This window comes from Mercenaria mercenaria, chromosome 4, assembly GCF_021730395.1.
Source record: "Mercenaria mercenaria strain notata chromosome 4, MADL_Memer_1, whole genome shotgun sequence".
Lineage (NCBI taxonomy): Eukaryota > Metazoa > Mollusca > Bivalvia > Venerida > Veneridae > Mercenaria > Mercenaria mercenaria.
The window spans coordinates 89,867-117,317 of record NC_069364.1 but is presented as its reverse complement, the minus strand read 5'-3'; the positions used below and the strand labels follow the sequence as shown (position 1 = coordinate 117,317).

The 27,451-nt window shown below is 38.1% G+C and overlaps 1 protein-coding gene across 1 annotated transcript; it reads left to right on the top strand.

The window, feature by feature from the left end:
- LOC123550824 (TNF receptor-associated factor 3-like) lies at window positions 1-27,451 on the top strand. Its single transcript, XM_053540063.1, has 4 exons — window positions 1-119; window positions 7,299-7,326; window positions 26,942-27,180; window positions 27,303-27,451. Exons 3-4 carry the CDS (start codon window positions 26,962-26,964, stop codon window positions 27,444-27,446), a joined length of 363 nt encoding a protein of 120 aa, XP_053396038.1. The 5' UTR covers window positions 1-119; window positions 7,299-7,326; window positions 26,942-26,961; the 3' UTR covers window positions 27,447-27,451.

Here is a 27,451-nt window from a genome sequence, read left to right as displayed (position 1 = left end):
TCGGGTCAATATATCGGTCTTCTGCGCATGTCCCGGCAATAACAACCAATCGGGACACTTGGTGGGAATATGTTAGGGCTATTAGGCGGCTGATTTTGTACGGAACGGTATCTAATATTGTAAGTTTGTTGGTAAAATGTATGTTATTAATATGAAATTAGGTGCTACCTAAAAGGTAGAGCTCCCTTGAAAAATCACCAGTGCCCCGTAAAAGTTAAAGAAGTGGTGTTATTGCAATGGCTGCAAAATCTGGAATTACGGAAACGTGATAACTGTAAACATCCCATCGTTATTTCTTCAGAAATTGACTTTAAAAGCTATATTATTTTAAACTGCAGTTTTATTTCATCGTTTTAAACATTTTATCATTCAACGGCTGAAAAATAACTAAATAAAAGACAATCTGTTAATAATTATTTTCAAGAGAGATGTATAGGTGGTAGCAAATCTGCTGACTTTTGGAGCACAATCAGACCATATATATAATTATGTCTTAAAAATGCTTGTCTGAAAAGCCCAAAATATTTTTGAATGAAAATGAAAAAATAGTTTAAGATAATTTGGAAGTTTCAGAATTTTTTAATGACTTTTTTGCAAATGTGGCTGAAGATATTGGTAAGGATTATGTATTTGACCCGAAAAATTATCCAAGTATAAACAAAATCAAAGAAAGAAAATTTAAACCAGATAGCTTTAATTTTGAGCATACCAGTCAAACCAAAGTTGCCAAAATTATAGACAAATTTAACAGTAAAAAAGCTACTGGTGCTGATAAAATTTCTGTTAAGTTGTTAAAATTTTGCAAACAAGCCCTTGTGGAGCCTATCACAAATTTTGTAATTTTTTCTATCTTCACTAGCTCTTTCCCAGACAAAGTAAAACAGGCCCAGGTCACTCCTTCATTTAAGAAAAATGATGCTGTACTCAAAACTAACTATAGACCAGTAAGTATTTTACCTATCCAATCAAAGATTTTTGAAAAAGTATTATCTGAACAGCTCCCTGTCTATTTTGAACATATTTTTATGCCTCCGAAGGGAGGCATATAGTTTTTGAACCGTCTGTCGGTCTGTCCGCAATTTTCGTGTCCAGTCCATATCTTTGTCATCCATGGATAAATTTTCAAATAACTTGGCATGAATGTGTACCACAGTAAGACGACATGTCGCGCGCAAGACCCAGGTCCGTAGCTCAAAGGTCAAAGTCACACTTAGACGTTAAAGGTCATTTTTCATGATAGTGCATTGATGGGCGTGTCAGGTCCATATATTTGTCATCCGTGGATGGATTTTCAAGTAACTAAGCATAAATGTGTGGCACAGTAAGACGACGTGTCGCACGCAAGACCCAGGTCTGTAGCTCAAAGGTCAAGGTCACACTTAGACGTTAAAGGTCATATTTCATGATAGTGCATTGATGGGCGTGTCCGGTCCATATCTTTGTCATTCATGCACGGATTTTAAAATTACTGGGCATGAATGTGTACCACAGTAAGACATGTCGCGCGCAAGACCCAGGTCCGTAGCTGAAAAGTCAAGGTCACACTTAGACGTTAAAGGTCATATTTCATGATAGTGCAATGATGAGCATGTCCGGTCCATATCTATGTCATTCATGCATGGATTTTAAAATAACTATACATGAATGTGTGGCACAGTAAGACAACGTGTCGCGCGCAAGACCCAGATCCGTAGGTCAAAGGTCCTAAACTCTAACATCGGCCATAACTATTCATTCAAAGTGCCATCGGGGGCATGTGTCATCCTATGGAGACAGCTCTTGTTGATAATTTCCTTTGTGCCTTCAGAAAAAAGGTTATGGATGCCAAACAACACTTTTAAGACTGCTGCAGGATTGGAGACAGGCTCTTGATAATAATGAATACGTTGCAGCAGTTCTAATGGATCTTTCAAAAGCTTTCGGCTGTTTGCCCCACGAAATTTTATTATCAAAATTAACTGAATATGGATTATCAGAGCCGGCCTCAAACCTTCTTCAGTCTTACCTCTCAAATCTTAAGCAGCAAATTAAAATTGGGAATATTGTTAGTTCATGGGCAAGTATAAGCAAAGGGGTACCACAAGACTCCATCCTTGGTCCCCTTCTATTTAAAGTTTTTATAAATGATATTTTTAGCTCACCTGAGCATTGCTCACCTGAGCAATGAGCAATGCTCAGGTGAGTTTTTGTGATCACTCGATGTCCGGCGTCTGTCGTCTGTTTCTCAACATTTAGCTTGTGTATGCGATAAAGGCTGTATTTTTCAACTGATCTTAGTGAAATTTTGTCAGAATGATCACCTTGATGAATTGTAGGCCGAGTTCGAAAATGGGTCATCTGGGTTCAAAAACTAGGTCACTAGGTCAAATTAAAGAAAAACCTTGTGTATGCGATAGAGGCAGTATTTTTCAATTAATCTTCATGAATTTTGGTCAGAATGATAACCTTGATGAAATCTAGGCCGAGTTCGAAAATGGGTCATCTGGGATTAAAAAAGTAGGTCACTAGGTCAAATCAAAGAAAAACCTTGTGTATACAATAGAGGCTGTATTTTTTCAAATAATCTTCATGAATTTTGGTCAGAATGATTACCTTGATGAAATCTAGGCCATGTTCGAAAATAGGTCATCTGGGGTCAAAAACTAGGTCACTAGGTCAAATCAAAGAAAAACCTTGTGTATGCGATAGAGGCTGTATTTTTCAAATTAATCTTATGAATTTTGGTCAGAATGATTATCTTGATAAAATCTAGGCAAAAGGTGAAAATGGGTCATCTGGGGTAAAAAACTAGGTCACTAGGTCAAATCAAAGAAAAAGCTTATGTATGCAATAGAGGTTGTATTTTTCAAATAATCTTCATGAATTTTGGTCAGAATGATTGCCTTGATTAAATCTAGGTCAGTTTCGAATATGGGTCATCTGGGGTCAAAAAGGAGGTCATTAGGTCAAATCAAAGAAAAACTTTGTGTATGCGATAGAGGCTATATTTTTCAATTGATCTTCATGAAGTTAAGTCAGAATGATTGCCTTGATGAAATCTAGGTCAAGTTCGAATATGGGTCATCTGGGGTCAAAAAGTAGGTCACTAGGTCAAATCAAAGAAAACCCTTGTGTATGCGATAGAGGCTGTATTTTTATGCCCCCGAAGGGAGGCATATAGTTTTTGAACCGTCTGTCGGTCTGTCAGTCTGTCCGCATTTTTCGTGTCCGGTCCATATCTTTGTCATCGATGGATGGATTTTCAAATAACTTGGCATGAATGTGAACCACAGTAAGACGACGTGTCACGCGCAAGACCCAGGTCCGTAGCTCAAAGGTCAAGGTCACACTTAGACGTTAAAGGTCATTTTTCATGATAGTGCATTCGTGTCCGGTCCATATCTTTGTCATCGATGGATGGATTTTCAAATAACTTGGCATGAATGTGTACCACAGTAAGACGACGTGTCGCGCGCAAGACCCAGGTCCGTAGCTCAAAGGTCAAGGTCACACTTAGACGTTAAAGGTCATATTTCATGATAGTGCATTGATGGGCGTGTCCGGTCCATATCTTTGCGTGCGTCCGTCCGTGCGTAAACTTTTGCTTGTGACCACTCTAGAGGTCACATTTTTCATGGGGTCTTTATGAAAATTGGTCAGAATGTTCACCTTGATGATATCTAGGTCAGGTTTGAAACTGGGTCACGTGCCTTCAAAAACTAGATCAGTAGGTCAAATAATAGAAAAACCTTGTGACCTCTCTAAAGGCCATATTTTTCATCGGATCTGTATGAAAGTTGGTCTGAATGTTCATCCTGATGATATCTAGGCCAAGTTCGAAACTGGGTCACGTGTGGTCAAAAACTAGGTCAGTAGGTCTAAAAATAGAAAAACCTTGTGACCTCTCTAGAGGCCATACTTATGAATGGATCTTCATAAAAATTAAACAGAATATTCATCTTGATGATATCTAGGTCAAGTTCGAAAGTGGGTCACGTGCCATCAAAATGTAGGTCAGTAGGTCAAATAATAGAAAAACCTTGTGACCTCTCTAGAGGCCATATTTTTCATGGGATCTGTATGAAAGTTGGTGTGAATGTTTATCTCGATGATATATAGGTCAAGTTTGAAACTGGGTCAACTGCGGTCAAAAACTAGGCCAGGAGGTCTTAAAATAGAAAAACCTTGTGACCTCTCTAGAGGCCATACCCTTGAATGGATCTCCATGAAAATTGGTCAGAATGTTCACCTTGATGATATCTAGGTCAGTTTTGAAACTGGGTCACGTGCCTTAAAAAACTAGGTCAGTAGGTGAAATAATAAAAAAAAACCTTGTGACCTCTCTAGAGGCCATATTTTTCATGGGATCTGTATGAAAGTTGGTCTGAATGTTCATCTTGATGATATCTAGGTCAAGTTTGAAACTGGGTCAACTGCGGTCAAAAACTAGGTCAGTAGGTCTAAAATTAGAAAAATCTTTTGACCTCTCTAGAGGCCATATTTTTCAATGGATCTTGATGTAAATTGGTCTGAATATTCACCTTGATGATATCTAGGTCAGTTTCGAAACTGGGTCACGTGCCGTCAAAAACTAGGCCAGTAGGTATAAAAATAGAAAAACCTTGTGACCTCTCTGGAGGCCATATTTTTCATGAGATCTTCATGAAAATTAGTGAGAATGTTCACCTTGATGATATTTAGATCAAGTTCAAAACAGGGTCTCGTACCTTTGAAAACTAGGTCAATAGGTCAAATAATAGAAAAACCTTGTGGCCTCTCTAGAGGCCATATTTTTCAATGGATCTTCATGAAAATTGGTCAGATTTTTTATCTTGATGATATCTAGGTCAAGTTCAAAACTGGGTCACATGAGCTCAAAAACTAGGTTACTATGTCAAATAATAGAAGAAACGACGTCATACTCAAAACTGGGTCATGTGGGAACAGGTGAGCGATTCAGGACCATCATGGTCCTCTTGTTTTTCAATTGATCTTCCTGAAAGTAAGTCAGCATGATTGCCTTGATGAAATCTAGGTAGAATTTGAATATTGGTCATCTGTAGTCAAAAAGTAGGTCACTAGGTTAAATCAAAGAAATTTGGTCAGAATGATTGCTTTGATGATATCTAGGTCAAGTTTAAATATGGATCATCTAGGGTCAAAAAGTAGGTCACTAGTCAAAGGAAAACCTTGTGTATGTGATAGAGGCTGTATTTTTCAACTGATCTTCATGAAATTTGGTCAGAATGATAGCCTTGATGAAATCTAGTCATCTGGGGTCAAAAAGTAGGTCACTAGGTCAAATCAAAGAAAATACTTGTTTTTGCTCCAATTTTAATGATAATTGGCCAGAATACTTTTATACGCCCGTTTGAAAAACGGGACGTATTATGGGAACGCCCCTGGCTTTGTCCGGAGCATATCTTCTACATGCATGGAGGGATTTTGATGAAACTTGGCACAGTTGTTCACCATCATGAGACGGAGTGTCATGCGCAAGAACCAGGTCCCTAGGTCTAAGGTCAAAGTCACACTTAGAGGTCAAAGGTCAAATTCAAGAATGACTTTGTCCGGAGCATATCTTCTTCATGCATTGAGGGATTTTGATGAAAGTTGGCACAGTTGTTCATCATCATGAGACGGAGTGTCATGCGCAAGAACCAGGTCCCTATATCTAAGGTCAAGGTCACACTTAGAGGTCAAAGGACACAAGAAAGAAAACTTTGTCCGGAGCATATCTTCTTCATGCATGGAGGGATTTTGATATAAATTGGCACAAATGTTCACCACCACGAGGCGGAGTGTCATGCGCAAGAACCAGGTCCCTAGGTCTAAGGTCAAGGTCACAGAGGTCAAAGGATACAAGAATGAAAACCTTGTCCGGAGCATTTCTTCTTCATGCATAGAGGGATTTTGATATAACTTGGCACAAATGTTCACCACCACGAGACGGAGTGTCATGCGCAAGAACCAGGTCCCTAGGTCTAAGGTCAAGGTCACACTTAGAGGCCAAAGGTCAGATACAAGAATGACTTTGTCCGAAGCATTTCTTCTTCATGCATGGAGGGATTTTGATGTAACTTGGCACAATTATACACCATCATGAGACAAAGTGTCATGCGCAGTTCCCTTTTTAGAATTACTTCCCTTTGTTGTTACTATAAATAGCTTATATTGTAACTTTTTCATTACCAGTCGTAGGGAAAAATCGAGACCACTTTTCTGTAGTACAACAATGCATGCTACATCCAATTATGAGGTGTATTTTGACCAATCTCTACCTGGTAAAGATTTTTGTGTGGACTTACAATTTTTTTTTGGATTTTTTTTGGATTTTTTTTTTTAACCTTCACTTAGTTGTTACTATAAATAACTTATATTGTAACTTTTTTTATAATTGACTGTAGGTAAAAAACAAGACTATTTTTCTGTGGTACAACATAGATGTTACTTTCAAATTTTAGGCGTATTTTAAGGTATCTCTACCTGGTAAGGAGTTTTTTTGTGGACTTAGAAAAATAAAAGACTTACAATGATTACTAAACAACCACAAAATTAAAATTCCATTTGCAAATACAGGTGCTAGAGACTTAGTAGAGTAAAGAAATTTGCTGTGACGGGCGTATATTGTGACATTCTGGCACTCTTGTTTTCCATGAAATCACTAGGTCATACATGTTTTCACTGTTATGGTGTGTTTCTCAGGTGAGCGACGTAGGGCCATCTTGGCCCTCTTGTTGACTGGTTTAGAATGAACAAAATGCAAGCTAATCCAGACAAATTCCAAGCTATAGCAGTTTGCAAGAAATCCTTCCTTAAAGATCCTGTTTTCCAAATTGGCAATAGCAGTATAACCTGTGAAGATACTGTTAAACTCCTAGGTGTAGATATTGACTATAAACTAAAAATTGAGAGCCACATTGGTAACATTTGCAAGAAAGCTGGAAAACAATTAAACATCCATAAAAGAATAGGTAAAAAATTAAATAAGCTCAACAAATTGACTGTTTTCCGCACTTTTATCTTATCAAATTTTAATTTTTGTCCAATGGCTTGGCATTTTTGCTCTGATAATAGTACTAAGAAAATGGAAAAACTGCAAGAAAGGGCACTGAGATTTGTTTACGGTGACTATTTATCATCTTATTCTGATAAATTTATTTCTTAAAGTTAAATTGCCTTCCTTACATATAAGAAGAATGCATACAATGGCTATTGAAACATTCAAAATCCTAAATGGTCTTGCCCCTGTGGTTCTATCTGATTTAGTTGTAAAAAGAAATTCTTCAATAACCTTTTGATATTCTAATATTTTACAGGTACCTACAGTTAACTCTGCAACTTATGGTAAGCACTCCTACAGATATGCTGCTCCTGTGTTGTGGAACTCTCTCCCAGATGATTTTAGATATGTACTAACTTTAGCCAATTTAAAAATCTTATTCAGTTATGGAATATGGCACAGTTTGTAAATGTTCCTCCTGCTCTGGGTGGGGGAGGGGGGCGGGTTCATAACACAGACACAGCATAAAGTTAAGTGCATGCTTGGCATAGTTTATTCTCAAGCTTAAGTTTGCTTTTGTTCCTTTTCATTTTATCTTTTTGTTCTGTTGCTTTATATTAAAGCGTTGAGTTTCATTTTGCCTTTGTAAGTCTGCTTACTGCTATTGTATTTACAGTAGGTAGTTTGATTTTGTCTTCAAGAATTTGCCTTAGCTAAATGTTTGTGTGTAATTAAGTCCTGCTTTTGTTTGCATTTAGATGTTGTATTTTGCTTTAGTTCATGTTGTGTTCAATTTTTGTGATTATTGTGATTACATCCCTTTGATAGAACCAATATAACATGTGTCTGTGTACCAATTAACTTGAATGTGAAGTACTTTGTTGCTTGCAACCCTGTATATCTGTTGGAAAATCTAATGATAGAGCTTATGTCATGTTTATATGTTAATTTTTAATTAAACCAAGTTACTTTTAACCATAATTCAAATCTGTATTTCTTTGCTATTCATTTAATGATTATTGAGTTACTCTGTGAAAAAGATGCTAATCAGGTCATTTTCAAATCTGATTTGAGTGATATTTTGATTTTTTAAGATATTTTTAGCTCACCTGTCACATAGTGACAAGGTGAGCTTTTGTGATCACTCTTCGTCCGTCGTCAGTCCGTCCGTGCGTCAACAATTACTTGTCTGCACGATAGTGGTTTCATTTATGATTTTATTTTAACCAAACTTGCACACAACTTGTATCACCATAAGATCTCGGTTCCTTTCTTGAACTGGCCAGATCCCATTATAGGTTCCAGAGTTATGGCCCCTGAAAGGGCCAAAATTAGCTATTTTGACCTTGTCTGCACAATAGCAGCTTTATTTATGATTTGATTTTTACCAAACTTGCACACAACTTGTATTACCATAAGATCTTGGTTCCTTTTTGAACTGGCCAGATTCCATAATGGGTTCCAGAGTTATGGCCCCTGAAAGGGCCAGAATTAGCTATTTTGAACTTGTCTGCACAATAGCAGCTTCATTTATGATTTTATTTTAACCAAACTTGCATACAACTTGTATCACCATAAGATCTTGGTTCCTTTCTTGAACTGGCCAGATTCCGTTATGGGTTCCAGAGTGATGGCCCTGAAAGGGCCAAAATTAGCTATTTTGACCTTGTCTGCACAATAGCAGCTTCATTTATGATTTGATTTTAACCAAACTTGCACACAACTTGTATCAGCACAAGATCTTGGTTCCTTTCTTGAACTGGCCAGATTCCATCATGGGTTCCAGAGTTATGGCCCCTTAAAGGTCCAAAATTTGCTATTTTGGCTTTTGCAGCCATATAGAGACTTCATTTATTGTTGGATTTGATACAAACTTCCAAAATATCTTCAACAACAATAAATCTTGGATTCCATGACAAATCTGTCAGATCCAATCGTACATGATTTGTAGGTTCCAGAGTTATTTTATATCTGATTACCTCCCCTGATTGTATCTCCGTAACTAATGAAGATACTGATCTGAAATTTCATTTATGTCAACAGATGGACTTGGACAATCAGTGAAGATACATATTGACTGAATTTATGACAAATTACCTCCCTTTATTTTTTATCTAAATCAATACACCTTAGCAGCATCTTATGAGATTGGTTTGAAACGTTATTTATGTCTTCCATGGTAAGAAATAGTCATATTAGATATCTCTTGATTGAGCATTTATCAATACTTTACTAATATATTGTTGTATAGGCTTGTACTCTGTATCTTCTACATGCATATACCAATGCATGATTACCTCCCCTGATTTTAATAAAAATGGATTTATCTCGGTAAATATTTATAGAACTCATTTGAAATTTCATTATTGTCTTTAGTTGGACTGAGGCAATCAGGGTAGATAGCTATGGACTGATTTAATGTCAAATTACCTTCCTTTGTTTCAAATTAAAATGGGTGTATCTGAGTAACCAATGAAGATACTGATTTGAAATGTCATTTGTGCCATCAGATGGACTTGGACAATCAGGGTAGATAACTTTTGACTGAATTTATGATGAATTACCTCCCTTTATTTTATGTAAACGAATATATCTCAGCAGCGTCTAATGAGATTGGTTTTAAATGTTATTTAAGTCTTCCAGGGTAAGGAATAGTCATGTTAGTACAAAAATGCAGCATTTGAGCCTAGGACCCTCAAACTTGGTATGGAAATCGACCCTGACTAGGTCAAAAGGGACTGTTACAAGAAAATGTTTATCCTTATGATATTTAATGTGTATGCCTATGTGCTCTATGTCAAAACTTTATCATATCATTTTGAGCAATGGTACTCAGGTGAGCGATACAGGGCCATCATGGCCCTCTTCTTTAACTATGGCACCTTTGCCCCATATTCCTGGTCAGCTTGTAACTAATTCATCTTTTAAGCAGTTTTAAACCAAAGTTGGTAGGATTAGCATGTTTCTCATAGATTTTATGTTGTAAATTATCTTTTCTTACTTGTAGCTTATTTACTTTTGTTAACATACACTTGTTATATAGTCGGTTAAAAAAGCTCATCAGAGCTTATTTATCCCCCCGCCAAAGGCGAAGGGGATATTAGAAATGCTCTCCGTCCGTGCCTCCGTCCGTCCGTGTGTCCGCAACGATCTTTGTCTGGAGCATAACTCCAAAAGTACTGGAGGGATTTTCTTCAAACTTCATACACTGATAGAACACATTGGAAGGAGGTGCAATGTGCAAGAACAATAACTCTACCTTGCCTATTTTTTTAGTTATTCCCCTTTATCATATTTTCTTAAAACATTTTGTCCAGAGCATAACCCCAAAAGTACTAGAGGGATTTTCTTCAAACTTCATACACTGATAGAACACATTGGGAGGAAGTGCAGTGTGCAAGAACAATAACTCTACCTTGCCTATTTTTTGAGTTATTCCCCTTTATCATATTTTCTTAAAACATTTTGTCCGGAGCATAACCCCAAAAGTACTGGAGGGATTTTCTTCAAACTTCATACACTGATAGAACACATTGGGAGGAAGTGCATTGTGCAAGAACAATAACTCTACCTTGCCTATTTTTTGAGTTATTCCGCTTTATCAAATTTTCTTAAAAAAATTTGTCCGTAGCATATCTTCTTCATGCATGGAGGGATTGGCACAAATGTTTACCACCACAAGGCGGAATGTCATGCGTAAGAACCAGGTCCCTAGCTCTAAGGTCAAGGTCACACTTAGAGGTCAAAGGATACAAGAATGAAAACCTTGTCAGGAGCATTTCTTCTTCATGCATAGAGGGATTTTGATATAACTTGGCACAGATGTTCACCACCACGAGACGGAGAGTCATGCGCAAGATTCAGGTCACTAGGTTTAAGGTCAAGGTCACACTTAGAGGCCAAAGGTCAGATACAAGAATGACTTTGTCTGAAGCATTTCTTCTTCATGCATGGAGGGATTTTAATGTAACTTGGCACAATTATACACCATCATGAGACGAAGTGTCATGCGCAGTTCCCTTCTTTAGAATTACTTCCCTTTGTTGTTACTTTAAATAGCTTTTATTGTAACTTTTTCATTACTAGTCGTAGGGAAAAATCGAGACCACTTTTCTGTAGTACAACATGCATGTTATATCCAATTTTGAGGTGTATTTTGACCAATCTCTACCTGATAAAGATTTTTGTGTGGACTTGCATTTTTTTTTTCTTTTTTTTTTTTTTTTAAGATTAACTTCCCTTAGTTGTTACTATAATTAACTTATATTGTAACATTTTTAGCTCACCTGTCATGAAGTGACAAGGTGAGCTTTTGTGATCGCGCAGTGTCCGTCGTCCGTCCGTGCGTAAACTTTTCCTTGTGACATCTCTAGAGGTCACATTTTTCATGGGATCTTTATGAAAGCGGGTCAGAATGTTCATCTTGGTAAATTCTAGGTCAAGTTCGAAACTGGGTCACGTGCCTTCAAAAACTAGGTCAGTAGGTCTAAAAATAGAAAAACCTTGTGACCTCTCTAGAGGCCATAATTTTCAATGGATCTTCATGAAAATTGCTCAGAATGTTCACCTTGATGATATCTAGGTCAAGTTCGAAACTGGATCACGTGCCTTCAAAAACTAGGTCAGTAGGTCTAAAAATAGAAAAACCTTGTGACCTCTCTAGAGGCCATATATTTCACAAGATCTTCATGAAAATTAGTCAGAACGGTCACCTTGATGATATGTAGGTCAAGTTCGAAACTGGGTCACGTGCCATCAAAAACTAGGTCAGTAGGTCAAATAATTGAAAAACTTTGTGACCTCTCTAAAGGCCATATTTTTCATGGGATCTGTATGAAAGTTGGTCTGAATGTTCATCTTGATGCTATCTAGGTCAAGTTCGAAACTGGGTCACGTGCGGTCAAAAACTAGGTCAGTAGGTCTAAAAATAGAAAAACCTTGTGACCTTTCGAGTGGCCATATATTTCACAAGATCTTCATGAAAATTGGTCAGAACATTCACCTTGATGATATCTAGGTCAAGTTTGAAACTGGGTCACGTGCCATCAAAAACTAGGTCAGTAGGTCAAATAATAGAAAAACCTTGTGACCTCTGTAAAGGCCATATTTTTCATGGGATCTGTATGAAAGTTGGTCTGAACGTTCATCTTGATGATATCTAGGTCAAGTTTGAAACTGGGTCACGTGCGGTCAAAAACTAGGTCAGTAGGTCTAAAAATAGAAAAACATTGTGACCTCTCTAGAGGCCATATATTTCATGAAATCTTCATGAGAATTGGTCAGAATGTTCACCTTGATGATATCTAAGTCAGTTCGAAAGTGGGTCACGTGCCATCTAAAACTAGGTCAGTAGGTCAAATAATAGGAAAACCTTGTGACCTCTCTAGAGGCCATATTTTCCATGGAATCTGTATGAAAGTTGGTCTGAATGTTCATCTTGATGATATCTAGGTCAAGTTTGAAAGTGGGTCACGTGCCATCAAAAACTAGGTCAGTAGTTCAAATAATAGAAAAACCTTGTGACCTCTCTAAAGGCCATATTTTTCAATGGATCTTCATGAAAGTTGGTCTGAATGTCTATCTTGATGATATCTAGGTCAAGTTCGAAACAGGGTCATGTGCGGTCAAAAACTAGGTCAGTAGGTCTAAAAATAGAAAAACCTTGTGACCTCTCTAGAGGCCATACTTGTGAATGGATCTCCATAAAAATTGGTCAGAATGTTCATCTTGATGATATCTAGGTCAAGTTCGAAAGTGGGTCACGTGCCTTCAAAAAGTAGGTCAGTAGGTCAAATAATGAAAAAACGTTGTGACCTCTCTAGAGGCCATATTTTTCATGGGATCTGTATGAAAGTTGGTCTGAATGTTTATCTTGATGATATCTAGGTCAAGTTTGAAACTGGGTCAACTGCGATCAAAAACTAGGTCAGTAGGTCTTGAAATAGAAAAACCTTGTGACCTCTCTAGAGGCCATACCCTTGAATGGATCTGCATGAAAATTGGTCAGAATGTTCACCTTGATGATATCTAGGTCAAGTTTGAAACTGGGTCACGTGCCTTAAAAAACTAGGTCAATAGGTCAAATAATAGAAAAACCTTGTGACCTCTCTAGAGACCATATTTTTCAATGGATCTTCATGAAAATTGGTCAGAATTTTTATCTTGATAATATCTAGGTCAATTTCAAAACTGGGTCACATGAGCTCAAAAACTAGGTCACTATGTCAAATAATAGAAAAAACGACGTCATACTCAAAACTGGATCATGTGGGAAGAGGTGAGCGATTCAGGACCATCGTGGTCCTCTTGTTATAATTGACCGTAGGGAAAAAACAAGACCACATTTCTGTGGTACAACATAGATGTTACTCTCCAATTTTAGGTGTATTTTATTATATATAAGGTATCTCTACCTGGTAAGGAGTTTTTTGTGGACTTAAAAAAACAAAAGACTTACAATGATTACTAAACAACCACAAAATTAACATTCCATTTGCAAATACAGCTGCTAGAGTAAAGAAATTTGCTGCGATGGGCATTATTGTGACATTCTGGCACTCTTGTTCCCTGTTAGCTTTCCATTCCTTCTTTTTACAGTAGCCATATAGAAAAACATCATAGCTATACTGTTCATGAAAATTAATAAAATTTAGCAGTAAACCACCTCACTACTGACTTATTCTTTCTTCCACATCTTTAAAACCCCTGATGCGGATCGCAACTAAACGGTTCTTCAAAGCTTTCCCCAAAATTAATACTTTCAGACACTAACTTGCCATGAACTTTAGCCTTCAATTATAATATGCCCGGCGGGGGGATTAGCCATGTGTAACATGGCTCTTGTGTTACTTTTAATTGTCTTGCCGACTCAAAATAAATCTTATCTTATTACGGATCCGTTCTCCACCTATCTGTGTAGCCTAGTACTGCCCAACAATCAGTTCTGATTATAACTGGGAGGCGCTTGTCTGGGACAGACTGTTAAAAGATGAGCAAACTCATTAGGTGAAAAGTTAAAAAGAACTACAATTACTAAGATTAAAAACATAGATATTCATAATTTTAACATGTCCAAAATATTGCGGAATGATACTGATATTTCACTTTCATTTTACTCAGACTTTATCATAGACTCCTTGTGTAAAATCTCAAACTTGAAATAAATCCATATAATATTGCAGTGAAACTTCAAAGTTTTGTTGTTTGTAGCATCATATGGGGCATGTGCAGTGAAAAATCTTAACTTGATTTCTAAAATAGTGTGATACGTATTTCTAAATTCACTATGTTGATTGTAAATAATCTCCCCAGTGGTGTTTTTGCCACTGACCGTTCCAAGGCGGTGCCCCGCTGTGTTCCTTTATTTGTCCTCGTGTGTTTGCTTTGTATGCGTGTGTGAGTGTGTTTGTAGTGTGCATGTCTGCGTCACAGCGTGCTATGGGTTTCGTTTTGCGGAGGCTTTCTTTTTATACGCCTGTTTGAAAAACGGGATGTATTATGGGAACGCCCCTGGCGGGCGGGCGGGCGGCGTCCACAGACCTTGTCCGGAGCATATCTTCTACATGCATGGAGGGATTTTGATGAAACTTGGCACAGTTGTTCACCATCATGAGACAGAGTGTCATGCGCAAGAACCAGGTCCCTAGGTCTAAGGTCAAGGTCACACTTAGAGGTCAAAGGTCAAATTCAAGAATGACTTTGTCCGGAGCATATCTTCTTCATGCATGGAGGGATTTTGATGAAAATTGGCACAATTGTTCATCATCATGAGACGGAGTGTCATGCGCAAAAACCAGGTCCCTAGGTCTAAGGTCAAGCTCACACTCAGAGGCCAAAGGATACAAGAATGAAAAATTCAAGAATGACTTTGTCCGGAGCATATCTTCTTCATGCATGGAAGGATTTTGATGTAGCTTGGCACAGTTGTTCACCATAATGAGAGGGAGTGTCATGCGCAAGAACCAGGTCCCTAGGTCTAAGGTCAAGGTCACACTTAGAGGTCAAAGGATACAAGAATGAAAACTTTGTCCGGAGCATATCTTCTTCATGCATGAAAGGACTTTGATGTAGCTTGGCACAATTGTTCACCATCATGAGACGGAGTGTCATCAGCAAGAACCAGGTCCCTAGGGGTAAGGTCAAGGTCACACTTAGAGGTCAAAGATAAAAGAATGAAAACTTTGTCCGGAGCATTTCTTCTTCATGCATTGAGGGATTTTGATACAACTTGGCACAGTTGTTCACCATCATGAGACGGAGTGTCATGCGCAGGAACCAGGACCCTAGGTCTAAGGTCAAGGTCACACTTAGAGGCCAAAGGTCAGGTACAAGAATGACTTTGTCCGGAGCATTTCTACTTCATGCATGGAGGGATTTTGATGTAACTTGGCACAATTGTACACCATCTTGAGACGGAGTGTCATGCACTGGTCCCTTTTGAATTACTTCCCTTTGCTGTTACTATAAATACCTTATATTGTAACTTTTTCATTACAAGTCGTAGGGAAAAATCGAGACCACTTTTCTGTAGTACAACATGCATGTTACATCCAATTCTGAGGTGTATTTTGAGCTATCTCTACCTGATAAGGATTTTTGTGTGGACTTGTAATTTTTTTTTTTTTTCTCTTTAAAGATTAACTTCCCTTAGTTGTTACTATAAAAACTTACATTGTAACTTTTTAGCTCACCTGTCACAAAGTGACAAGGTGAGCTTTTGTGATCGTGCAGCGTCCGTGCGTGCGTGCATCCGTTTGTGCGTAAACTTTTGCTTGTGACCACTCTAGAGGTCACATTTTTCATGGGGTCTTTATGAAAATTGGTCAGAATGTTCACCTTGATGATATCTAGGTCAGGTTCGAAACTGGGTCACGTGCGGTCAAAAACTAGGTCAGTATGTCTAAAAATAGAAAAACCTTGTGACCTCTCTAGAGGCCATATTTTTCAAAAGATCTTCATGAAAATTGGTGAGAATGTTCACCTTCATGATATCTAGGTCAAGTTCGAAACTGGGTCACATGAGCTCAAAAACTAGGTCAGTAGGTCAAATAATAGAAAAACCTTGTGACCTCTCTAGAGGCCATACTTGTGAATGGATCTTCATAAAAATTAATCAGAATGTTCATCTTGATGATATCTAGGTCAAGTTCGAAACTGGGTCACGTGCCTTCAAAAAGTAGGTCAGTAGGTCAAATAATAGAAAAACCTTGTGACCTCTCTAGAGGCCATATTTTTCATGGGATCTGTATGGAAGTTGGTCTGAATGTTTATCTCGATGATATATAGGTCAAGTTTGAAACTGGGGCAACTGCGATCAAAAACTAGGTCAGTAGGTCTTAAAATAGAAAAACCTTGTGACCTCTCTAGAGGCCATACCCTTGAATGGATCTTCATGAAAATTGGTCAAAATGTTCACCTTGATGATATCTAGGTCAAGTTCGAAACTGGGTCACGTGCCTTCAAAAACTAGGTCAGTAGGTCAAATAATAGAAAAACCTTGTGACCTCTCTAAAGGCTATATTTTTCATGGGATCCGTATGAAAATTGGTCTGAATGTTCATCTTGATGATATCTAGGTCAAGTTCGAAACTGGGTCACTTGCGATCAAAAACTAGGTCAGTAGATCTAAAAATAGAAAAACCTTGTGACCTCTCTAGAGGCCATACTTGTGAATGGATCTTCATAAAAATTAATCAGAATGTTCATCTTGATGATATCTAGGTCAAGTTCGAAAGTGGGTCACATGCCTTCAAAAATTAGGTCAGTAGGTCAAATAATAGAAAAACCTTGTGACCTCTCTAGAGGCCATATTTTTCATGGGATCTGTATGAAAGTTGGTCTGAATGTTTATCTCGATAATATATAGGTCAAGTTTGAAACTGGGTCAACTGCGGTCAAAAACTAGGTCAGTAGGTCTTAAAATAGAAAAACCTTGTGACCTCTCTAGAGGCCATACCCTTGAATGGATCTTCATGAAAATTGGTCAGAATGGTCACTTTGATGATATCTAGGTCAAGTTCGAAACTGGGTCACGTGCCATCAAAAACTAGGTCAGTAGGTCAAATAATAAAAAAAACCTTGTGACCTCTCTAGAAGCCATACTTTTCATGGGATCTGTATGAAAGTTGGTCTGAATGTTCATCTTGATGATATTTAGGTCAAGTTTGAAACTGGGTCAACTGCGGTCAAAAACTAGGTCAGTAGGTCTAAAATTAGAAAAATCTTTTGACCTCTCTAGAGGCCATATTTTTTAATGGATCTTCATGTAAATTGGTCTGAATGTTCACCTTGATGATATCTAGGTCATTTTTGAAACTTTGTCACCTGCAGTCAAAAACTAGGCCAGTAGGTATAAAAATAGAAAAACCTTGTGACCTCTATAGAGGCCATATTTTTCATGAGATCTTCATGAAAATTAGTGAGAATGTTCACCTTGATGATATCTAGGTCAAGTTCAAAACAGAGTCACGTACCTTCAAAAACTAGGTCAATAGGTCAAATAATAGAAAAACCTTGTGACCTCTCTAGAGGCCATATTTTTAAATGGATCTTCATGAAAATTGGTCAGAATTTTTATCTTGATGATATCTAGGTCAAGTTCAAAACTTGGTCACATGAGCTCAAAAACTAGGTTACTATGTCAAATAATAGAAGAAACGACGTCATACTCAAAACTGGGTCATGTGGGAACAGGTGAGCGATTCAGGACCATCGTGGTCCTCTTGTTTATAATTGACCGTAGGGAAAAACCAAGACCACTTTTGTGTGGTACAACATTGATGTTACTTTCAAATTTTGGGTGTATTTTAAGGTATCTTAACCTGGTAATGATTTTTTTTGTGGACTTAGAAAAATAAAAGAATTACAATAATTTCTAAAAAAAAAAACATTGTAAACAACTAGAAAATTAAAATTCCATTTGCAAATACAGGTGCTAATGTAAAGAAATTTGCTGTGACGGGCGTATATTGTGACATTCTGGCACTCTTGTTGGAACATGGCATTCCCTGTTTGATATATGTTCTTGTTGTTTTTTTTCGTTATACCCAAGTGGAAACTGGCAGGTACTCGAAAATGCAGCTCTTTGATTTGTCAGTTAGAACCCATGATGTCATGATAAAGTTATGAATAGATTAGAAGGTTACAGTAGTCAGGGATTTGATTCAGACTTGGAAGTTGTTGTTCAACATCATCACCAACATCATTTGACACAAGGTGCATAACTCCTGCACCAATATTTTATGAATTATGCCCCCTTTTTGCTTAGAATTATACTTATTTAGTGTTTTGATACACTTTATCTTTTATCTCTCTTATTACTTAATAGTTTTGACACAGACTCGAGCTATTTTGCAATATCTTCATCCACCATTGGAGTCATCAAACACTCCAGTGACAGCTCCAGCTTCCTCAGATGTGCCCAATTTCACTATCCAGCATGAAATAGTCGAGTGCGCTGTCTCCTGTGACAGCTATTGTAATATAACTTGGCACAAATGTACCTCATAATAAGACGATGTGTCATGCACAACTTTCAGACCTCTAGCTCAAAGGTCAAGGTCACACTTAGCAGTCAAATGTTAACATGGCATGAACAGGGTCCGTTTAGTGTCTTGTCTGTAACTGTCATTCATCAAGCAAATTTAATATTACTAGGCACAAATGTTCCCCATGATGAGTCGACGTGTCATGTGCAAAACCTGGCCCCCTAGCTCAAAGGTCAAGGTCACAATTGGAGGTCAAAAGTGAACACGTTTTTTTTCCTGTCCGGTCCACAACTCTGCCATCGTTGAAGAGATTTTAATATTACTTGGCACAAATGTACCTCATAATAAGACGATGTGTCATGCAAAACTTTCAGACCCATAGCTCAAAGGTCAAGTCACACTTGCCGGTCAAATGTTGACATGGCATGAACAGGGTCTGTTTCGTGTCCGATCCAAAACTCTGTCATCCATCAAGGGATTACAATAGTACTTGGCATAAATGTTCCCCATGATGAGACGATATGTCTTGCACAACACACAGAACCCTAGCTTAAAGGTCAAGGTCACACTTGGAGATCAAAGGTCAATAGGATTATTTTCCTGTCTAGTCGATAACTTTGTCATGCAAAACAGGATTTAAATATCAGTTGGCACAAATATCCCCCTGGATTAGACAATGTGTCATGTGCAAACCCCTGGCCCTTAGCTGAAAGGTCAAGGTCACACTTGAAAGTCAAAGGCAAAAAGGGCTTTTTTCCTGTCCAGTCTGTAACTCAACAATCCTTAAAGGGATTTTAATATTACTTGGCACAAATGTTCACCACTATGAGACGGAGTGTCGTACGCAAGAACCAGGTCCCTGGATCTAAGGTCAAGGTCACACTTAGAGGTCGAATTCAAGAATGACTTTGTCTGGAGCATTTCTTCATGCATGTAGGGATTTTGAATAAATTGATGTAACTTGGCCAGGGACTGCGTTTTGGGCGAAGTTTAGCGATAACTTCGCCTTAAAATATTTCACTTCGCCAAGAAAAGCGAAGTTCAAGTCGCCCTAAATTTGGATGAAAGGAAAACATAATCGGCAATAAAGTGTGCTGAGATTATACGTCTTGGTTATGTAAAGTCTGTAAACACAAAATGCAATACACGGAATGGCACCGGGAGGCATGTGCAGCGAAACATGTCCATGACAACAAAAGATGATCACTAGATTTCAGGTTGATGCTGCTGAATTAGCTGCAAATTGTTTGCAGTTAATGTGATTGCAGTAAACCATGATAAAAGAGTAATAATTGAAGTTGATCGAAATCGGAGATCAGAGAGCCCGAAAAGTTCGTAAAACAGTGATAACTTCGGAATTTCTTAATGAAACACAGTACTTAATTACGTGTCAGTCAGTGCGTGGCGTGATTGACACCTGTCAGTAGCTAATTAATATATGATGCTCCGGCCTACTGCCATACTTACGCTTGTGGCGGCAAACAATATTGAATTCACCACGACTTTGATTGACAATGGGCAGAACTTTCGAACTCGAGACGCATCAAAGAAAATTCCCTCGGGTCAAGCCGACGCACAGGGCTTTTTTGTGCGGGTCAAATACCAGTTTTTCTTGATTTTCTCGAGTCAAAACGCCCTGGTTCCGACTCAGTCGCCAACTCAGTACTTAATTACTAAATTAGAAGATGTCTTATCCAGTAATCATGGTTTCGGAAAAAAATCGTTTCAAAAGGGTATAGATCTAGAACACAGTCAAGACTACCCGTTACTCCCGACGTTTATTTCTCCATCGGGATCTGCTTACTAACCATTTTTATGCCCCCAATGGTGGGCATATTAAAATCGCACTGTCCGTCCGTGCATCCGTATAAATTCTTGTCTGGGCTGTAACTCTGCCACCATAATGAGACGACGTGTCATGTGGCGCAAGACCCTGACCCCTAGTTCCAAGGTCAAGGTCACACTTAGAGGTCATAGGTTAATAGGGTCTGTTTTGTGTCCGTTTCGTAACTCTGCCATCCATGAAGGGATTTTGAACTAACTTGGCATAAGTGTTTACCACGAGACAACGTGTCCTGCGCAGGACCCAGACCCCTAGCTTTAAGCTCAAGGTCACACTTAGAGGTTAAAGGTTAACATGGTCTGTTTCTTATCCGGTCCATAACTCTGCCATTGATGAAGGGATTTTAAAATTACTTGGCAAAAATGTTCTCTATATTCAGATTACATGTCATGCGCAAGACCCAGACCCCTAGCTCCAAGGTCAAGGTCACACTTAGAAATCAAAGGTGTTTCTTGTCTAGTCCATAACTCTGCTATTTATCAAGGGATTTGAAAATAATTTGACACAAATGTTAACCATATTGAGAAGATGTGCCACGCTTATGACCCGGGTCAAGGTCAAAGTCACGAAACCATGTGTGATTTATTTGCGCAGACAACTGTAGCATTCTTGGACAAGCTTCGGGGGCATTTTTCACAAATAGTGACAGTTCTTGTTGTGCCCCCCAATGAGTGGTGGGGGCATATAGATTTGCTCTTGTCCGTCCGTCCATCCGAAGTTCGTGACATGCCTAGCTCAAAAAGTATTTGATATAAATTAATGAAACCTTGCATGAGTCTTTATCATGATATGAACTTGCGCACCTTCTATTTTTTCGTCTGGTTCCGCCCCCTGATTTTAGAGTTATGGCCCCTGAAATAGTCAAAAATGCACATTTTCACCTTGTGACACGCCTAGCTCAAAAAGTATTTGATATAGATTCATGAAACCTTGCATGAGTCTTAATCATGATATGAACTTGCGCACCTCCTATTTTTCATCTGGGTCCGCCCCCTATTTCTAGAGTTAGGGCCCCTGAAATAGTCAAAAATGCACATTTTCACCTTGTGACACGCCTAGCTCAAAAAGTATTTGATATAAATTGATGAAACCTTGCATGAGTCTTTATCATGGTATGAACTTGCGCACCTCCTATTTTTGGTCTGGCTCCGCCCCCTATTTTTAGAGTTATGGCCCCTGAAATAGTAAAAAATGCACATTTTCACCTTGTGACACGCCTAGCTCAAAAAGTATTTGATATAGATTCATGAAACCTTGCATGAGTCTTAATCATGATATGAACTTGCGCACCTCCTATTTTTCATCTGGGTCCGCCCCTTATTTCTAGAGTTATGGCCCCTGAAATAGTCAAAAATGCACATTTTCACCTTGTGACACGCCTAGCTCAAAAAGTATTTGATATAAATTGATGAAACCTTGCATGAATCTTTATCATGATATGAACTTGCGCACCTCCTATTTTTTTATCTGGGTCCGCCCCCTATTTCCAGAGTTATGGCCCCTGAAATAGTAAAAAAATGTACATTTTCAGCTAATTATGTGCCTCACTCAAAAAGTATTTAATGTAAATTAATGAAACCTTGTTAATCCCCCGCCGTGGCGGAGGGATTATAGGAATGGTCTGCGTCCGTCCGTCCTTCCGTCTGTAACAAATTCTTGTCCGGTCCATATCTCCTAAACCCCTTGAAAGATTTTCATGAAACGTGGGTCAAATGATCACCTCATCAAGACGATGTGCAGAACCCATGAGTCAGCCTTGTCGGTTCAAGGTCAAGGTCACAACTCGAGGTCAAAGGTTTGAGCCTGCCATTTTGTGTCCGCTCTATATCTCCTAAACCCCTTCAAGGAATTTTATAAAACTTGGGTCAAATGATCACCTTATCAAGACGATGTGCAGAACCCATGAGTCGGCCATGCCGGCTCAAGGTCAAGGTCACAACTCAAGGTCAAAGGTTTGAGCCTTCCATTTTGTGTCCGCTCTATATCTCTTAAACCCCTTGAAGGAATTTTATAAAACTTGTGTCAAATGATCACCTCATCAAGATGATGTGCAGAACCCATGAGTCAGTCATGCTGGCTCAAGGTCAAGGTCACAACTCAAGGTCAAAGGTTTGAGCCTTCCATTTTGTGTCCGCTCTATATCTCTTAAACCCCTTGAAGGATTTTCATCAAACTTGGGTCAAACGATCACCTCATCAAGGCGATGTGCAGAACTTATGAGTCAGCCATGTCGGCTCAAGGTCAAGGTCACAACTGAAGGTCAAAGGTTTGAGCCTTCCATTTCGTGTCCGCTCTATATCTCCTAAACCCCTTGAAGGAATTTTATAAAACTTGGGTCAAATGATTACCTCATCAGACCGAAGTGCAGAAATTATGAGTCAGCCATGCCAGCTCAAGGTCAAGGTCACAACTAAGGGTCGAAGGTTTGAGCCTTCCATTTGGTGTCCATTCTGTATCTCCTTAACCCCTTGAAGGATTTTCATCAAACTTGGGTCAAATGATCACCTCATCAAGAACCCATGAGACAGCCATGTCAACTCAAGGTCAAGGTCACAACTGAAGGTCAAAGGTTTCAGCCCTGTATCTCCTAAATCCCTTGAAGGATTTTCATGAAACTTTGGTCAAATGATCACCTCTTCAAGACATTGTGCAGAATTCATGAGTCAGCCATGTCAGTTCAAGGTCAAGGTCACAGCTAAAATCAAAGGTTTACCCTTTCACTATCCATAGCAGTGGCGGGGGATTTAGCTGTCTTTCAGACTGCCTTGTTTGAGTCTTTATCATTATGTGACCTTGCACACTTGGCATTCTTCTTAAGAATTTTAGTGTTTTATTACAGTTATGGCCCTTGAAATAGCCAAAATAGTGGATTTTTTGTTTGTGATGCTCATAGCTCAAAAAGTATATGGTATAGAATAATAAATCCATTTCATAATTATTTTTTTTGAGGCTATACCCCATTAAGACTGCAAACATTTGAATGATTTCCCCTTATTTGTGACAAATGTACCAGTGGGGGGCACACCCTGTGTCCTACAGACACATTCTACTTTATCTTTATTTCTCGGTCTGTATTTCTTTCATTAAAAACATATAAAGTTAAATATAATGCCGTTGACAAACTATTTTTGTTGTTTGATAAAAATAGCAGACGACTCTTTTAGTTCATTTTGATATGCATAAAAGGGAGGTAATACATTTAACCAATTATTGGACTTTTGATGTCAGAATACGTTGTTTTAAAAAATATTGCCGTGATTTTTAAGTCTTTATCTACTGAACAATACAAATTAAAGGAAGTACATGTACAAGTTTTAAACTCTAAATGCTCACATATGTAACAATGCCACATTGAATAGGTTCATTGAAAAAGCTGCCCTGGGAAGGAAGAAATCCAAGAAATATAAAGTACTGGTTGTATGTGGAAACATGTGTTGTATCAAGTTGTCAAACATTTTACTGTAAAAACAGTGCAAATATGTACTGTACTGTTGAAACATTGCACTGTTTTCATTTATATGTCATAAACAGATAATACTAAAAATGAAACTGAATAAACAATGTCATTGTTATTTAGTGCTTGTCTCGCGTTTGCCAAACTTCTCCCTAAATTTCAAAACTTCTCCCTATTTCTCTTGCTTCTCCCTAATTTTCCAGGCTAAGGTAGTCCCTGCTTAGCACAAATGTTCACCACCATGAGACAGATTGCGCAAGAACCAGGTCCCAAGGTATAAGGTTGAGGTCACAGAGGTCAAAGGTCAAATTCAAGAATGACTTTGTCCGGAGCATTTCTTCTTCATGCATTAAATAGCTTATATTGTAACTTTTTTATTACTGGCCGTAGGGAAAAATCGAGACCACTTTTCTGTGGTACAACATGCATGTTACATCCAATTTTTAGGTGTACTTTGACCTATCTCTACCTGGTAAAGAGTTTTGTGTGGACTTATATTATATAGAAATTTTTAGTATTAACTTCCCTTTGTTGTTACTATAAATAACTTATATTACTTTTTTTATAATTGGCCAAAAAAATTCCATATGAAAATAAAAAAAATTGCTACGACGAGGTATATTGTGACATTCTGGCACTCTTGTTTATATTTATAGATGTTAGGAAACAACTGTAGGTTTTTGTATACGCAAATTTTAATCCAAGCGATTGTATATATACACTGGGACCCCTTTATAACGCTGTCGTCGGGGTCCAAGGTTCGAGACCCGCGGATCTAGCGTGGGTTGGCCGTATCAGCGGTATAGGCAATACCCCACCCACCGGTAATGTATTAGACATATTTTTGAACGCTGTTCTATGTTACATAAGAAATTCTAATCGTATAAACGGGACATTTATTTACCTTAAATGCTACTGAAAAATACATTAAAAGAATTATAATGCTATGTCAGCTTCTAATTACGTCCTGATTCTAAAAGAAAGTTGGAATTGTGTATACCGGAAGTAAACATATAACGCTGTGTGAGAAGCACGCAGTCGTGAAAATTTCATGTGCAACACAATTGCAATGGGGGTTTATGTAACTAAAAGGGAGATATCGGGGACAGTCTTGAAAAATAATTTTGAATTCATGTAGAAAATGGATAAAATAAGATTGTTAAATCACCGTCGTTTCGTTAATTCCGATGTACTGAATGTGAGGATTACGAAAAACGGCTGCATTTACTTACAAAACTGGGCCTGTTGTTTGATTTTTTATTCACTCAAATGTTCATGTCATCTGCTTAATTGGTGCAAACTTAAATGGTTAGATAGTTGACTGACCAATGTTACACGCTTGTTATGCAAACAATCTCATTTTGACACGGTAATGATTGCTTAATTGTCACATGTCTACATGTATTCAAACTTTAACAAAGGCGACACGCAAACAAGTAAGCTAGCAGACAATTATTGAATTTTTGTCACAGTTGTCATGGCAAAGGTGTTAATGTACACAGGTACATGTAGTTTTTACGCTGGTTATGATCAAATTAAATAACATCCGCAGACTCGTTTTTTTTTCTTACCCCCTGAAAATTTGGGAGCCAAGAGCATACCGCGTTATAACGGCTTTCGAGTGTAGTACAATATTGTTTATACATCATTGACAGATATCAGTTCATTATGTTATACTGTAGTAGAGAAAATTAGGTGCCTTCCAGTAGGGGACTTTTTATTGCATGGCAATTCTTCATTCACTTGTTCATTGATAGAGCTCATTGAGAGGAAGTGCAGTGACAAGGAATCAAACTTGCACACAATTGGTGTTGGCATACTATCTCGGTTCCTTTCGAAGTCTAGCCAGATCCCATCATGGGTTCCAGAGTTATGGCCCCTTAAAGGGCCAAAATTTGCTATTTTGGTTTTTGCAGCTATATAGAGGCTTCATATTTATGGTTTGATTGATACTTGCAAAATATTTTAACAACAATAGATCTTGGATTCCATGATGAATCCTTCAGATCCAATCATATGTTCTGGAGTTACGACCCCTGATTGCCCCCAGAAAGAGCCAAAATTTGTTAATATTTACCTTGTGAACACAACAGAAGTGACATTTTACATTCGATTTTAACCACACTTACACACAACTTAAGTCACAATAAGATCTTGGTTCCTTTCAAAAATGGCTAGATTCCTTCATGGGTTTTAGAGTTACTGCCCAACATTTTCTATCTTGGCCCTTTCAGCCATATAGAGGTTTCATTTATGCTTTGATTTGATACAAACTTGCACAGTTTATTTTGATGATCTCTAGGCCAAATTCGAAACTGGGTCATATGGGATCAAAAACTAGGTCACCAGGTCAAATCAAAGGAAAAGCTTGTTAACACCCTATAGGCCACATTTTTGACCCTATCTTCATGAAACTTGGTCAGAATGTTTATCTTGATGATTCCTATGCCAATTTCAAAACTGGGTCATCTAGGAACAAAAACTAGTTCACCCGCTCAAATCAAAGGAAAAGCTTGTTAACACTCTTTAGGCCACATTTATGATCCTATCTTCATGAAACTTGGTCAGAATGTTTATCTTGATGATTCCTAGGAGAAGTTCGAAACTGGGTCATGTGGGGCCAAAAACTAGGTCACCGGCTCAAATCAAAGGAAAAGCTTGTTAACACTCTAGAGGCCATATTTATATAAGAATGTTTATCTTGATGATTCCTAGGCCAATTTTGAAACTGGGTCATGTAGGGTTAAAAACTCGGTCACCACTCAAATCAAAGGAAAAGCTTGTTAACACTGTAGAGGCTTTATTTATGACCCTATCTTTATGAAACTAGGTCAGAATGTTTATCTTAATGATTCCAAGGCCAAGTTTAACAGGTGAGCGATATAGTGTCATCATGACCCTCTTGTTGAATTATTTCCATTTTTTGAAAATCTTGTCGGGGCATACCTCCAATAATATTTAAGGTATTGACTTGATACTCAAAATATTCATAGAGATCAGTGAGAGGGAGTGCAGTGTTAAAGAACCACAACTCTTGCTGATCACATTTCTCCTTAACACAACCTCCCTGACTGAAAAGCCCTTTATGCTACAGTAATTTTAGGGAGCATCCATCCATGTTACCGATGGCCTTGTTCTAACATTCATCTGAAAGTTCTACCTGTATGATGTTGCAGCCTCTGAGTTGAAGCTTCTCATGGACATGCATGGCAGTCAGTTTGCACAGATAGATGTTCAGATGGCAGAGCTTGACCTGAGATTTCAGATCCTTGAAACAGCAAGTTATGATGGTACATTGATGTGGAAGTTGAGTGACTACACAAGGAGGAAGCAAGATGCAGTACAAGAGAGGACACTGTCTTTGTATTGTCAGCCATTCTACACACACAGATATGGATACAAGATGTGTGCTCAGGTAAAATATTTTGAGTTTTGACATCTCATTGTATTAAAAATTTACAAACAGTTTTTACAGGCTTCAGACATGTTATTGAGTGTGATGAAATTTCTTTATTAAAAGGACTATTATTTTTTTAGGTGTACTTGAATGGAGATGGTATGGGAAAAGAAAGCCGTATAAGTTTGTTTTTTGTGATGATGAGAGGTGAGTATAACAACTCACTACCTTGGCCATTTCAGCAGAAAGTGACAGTGTCAATGTCAGAATGTTTGTCTCTGTAAAATCT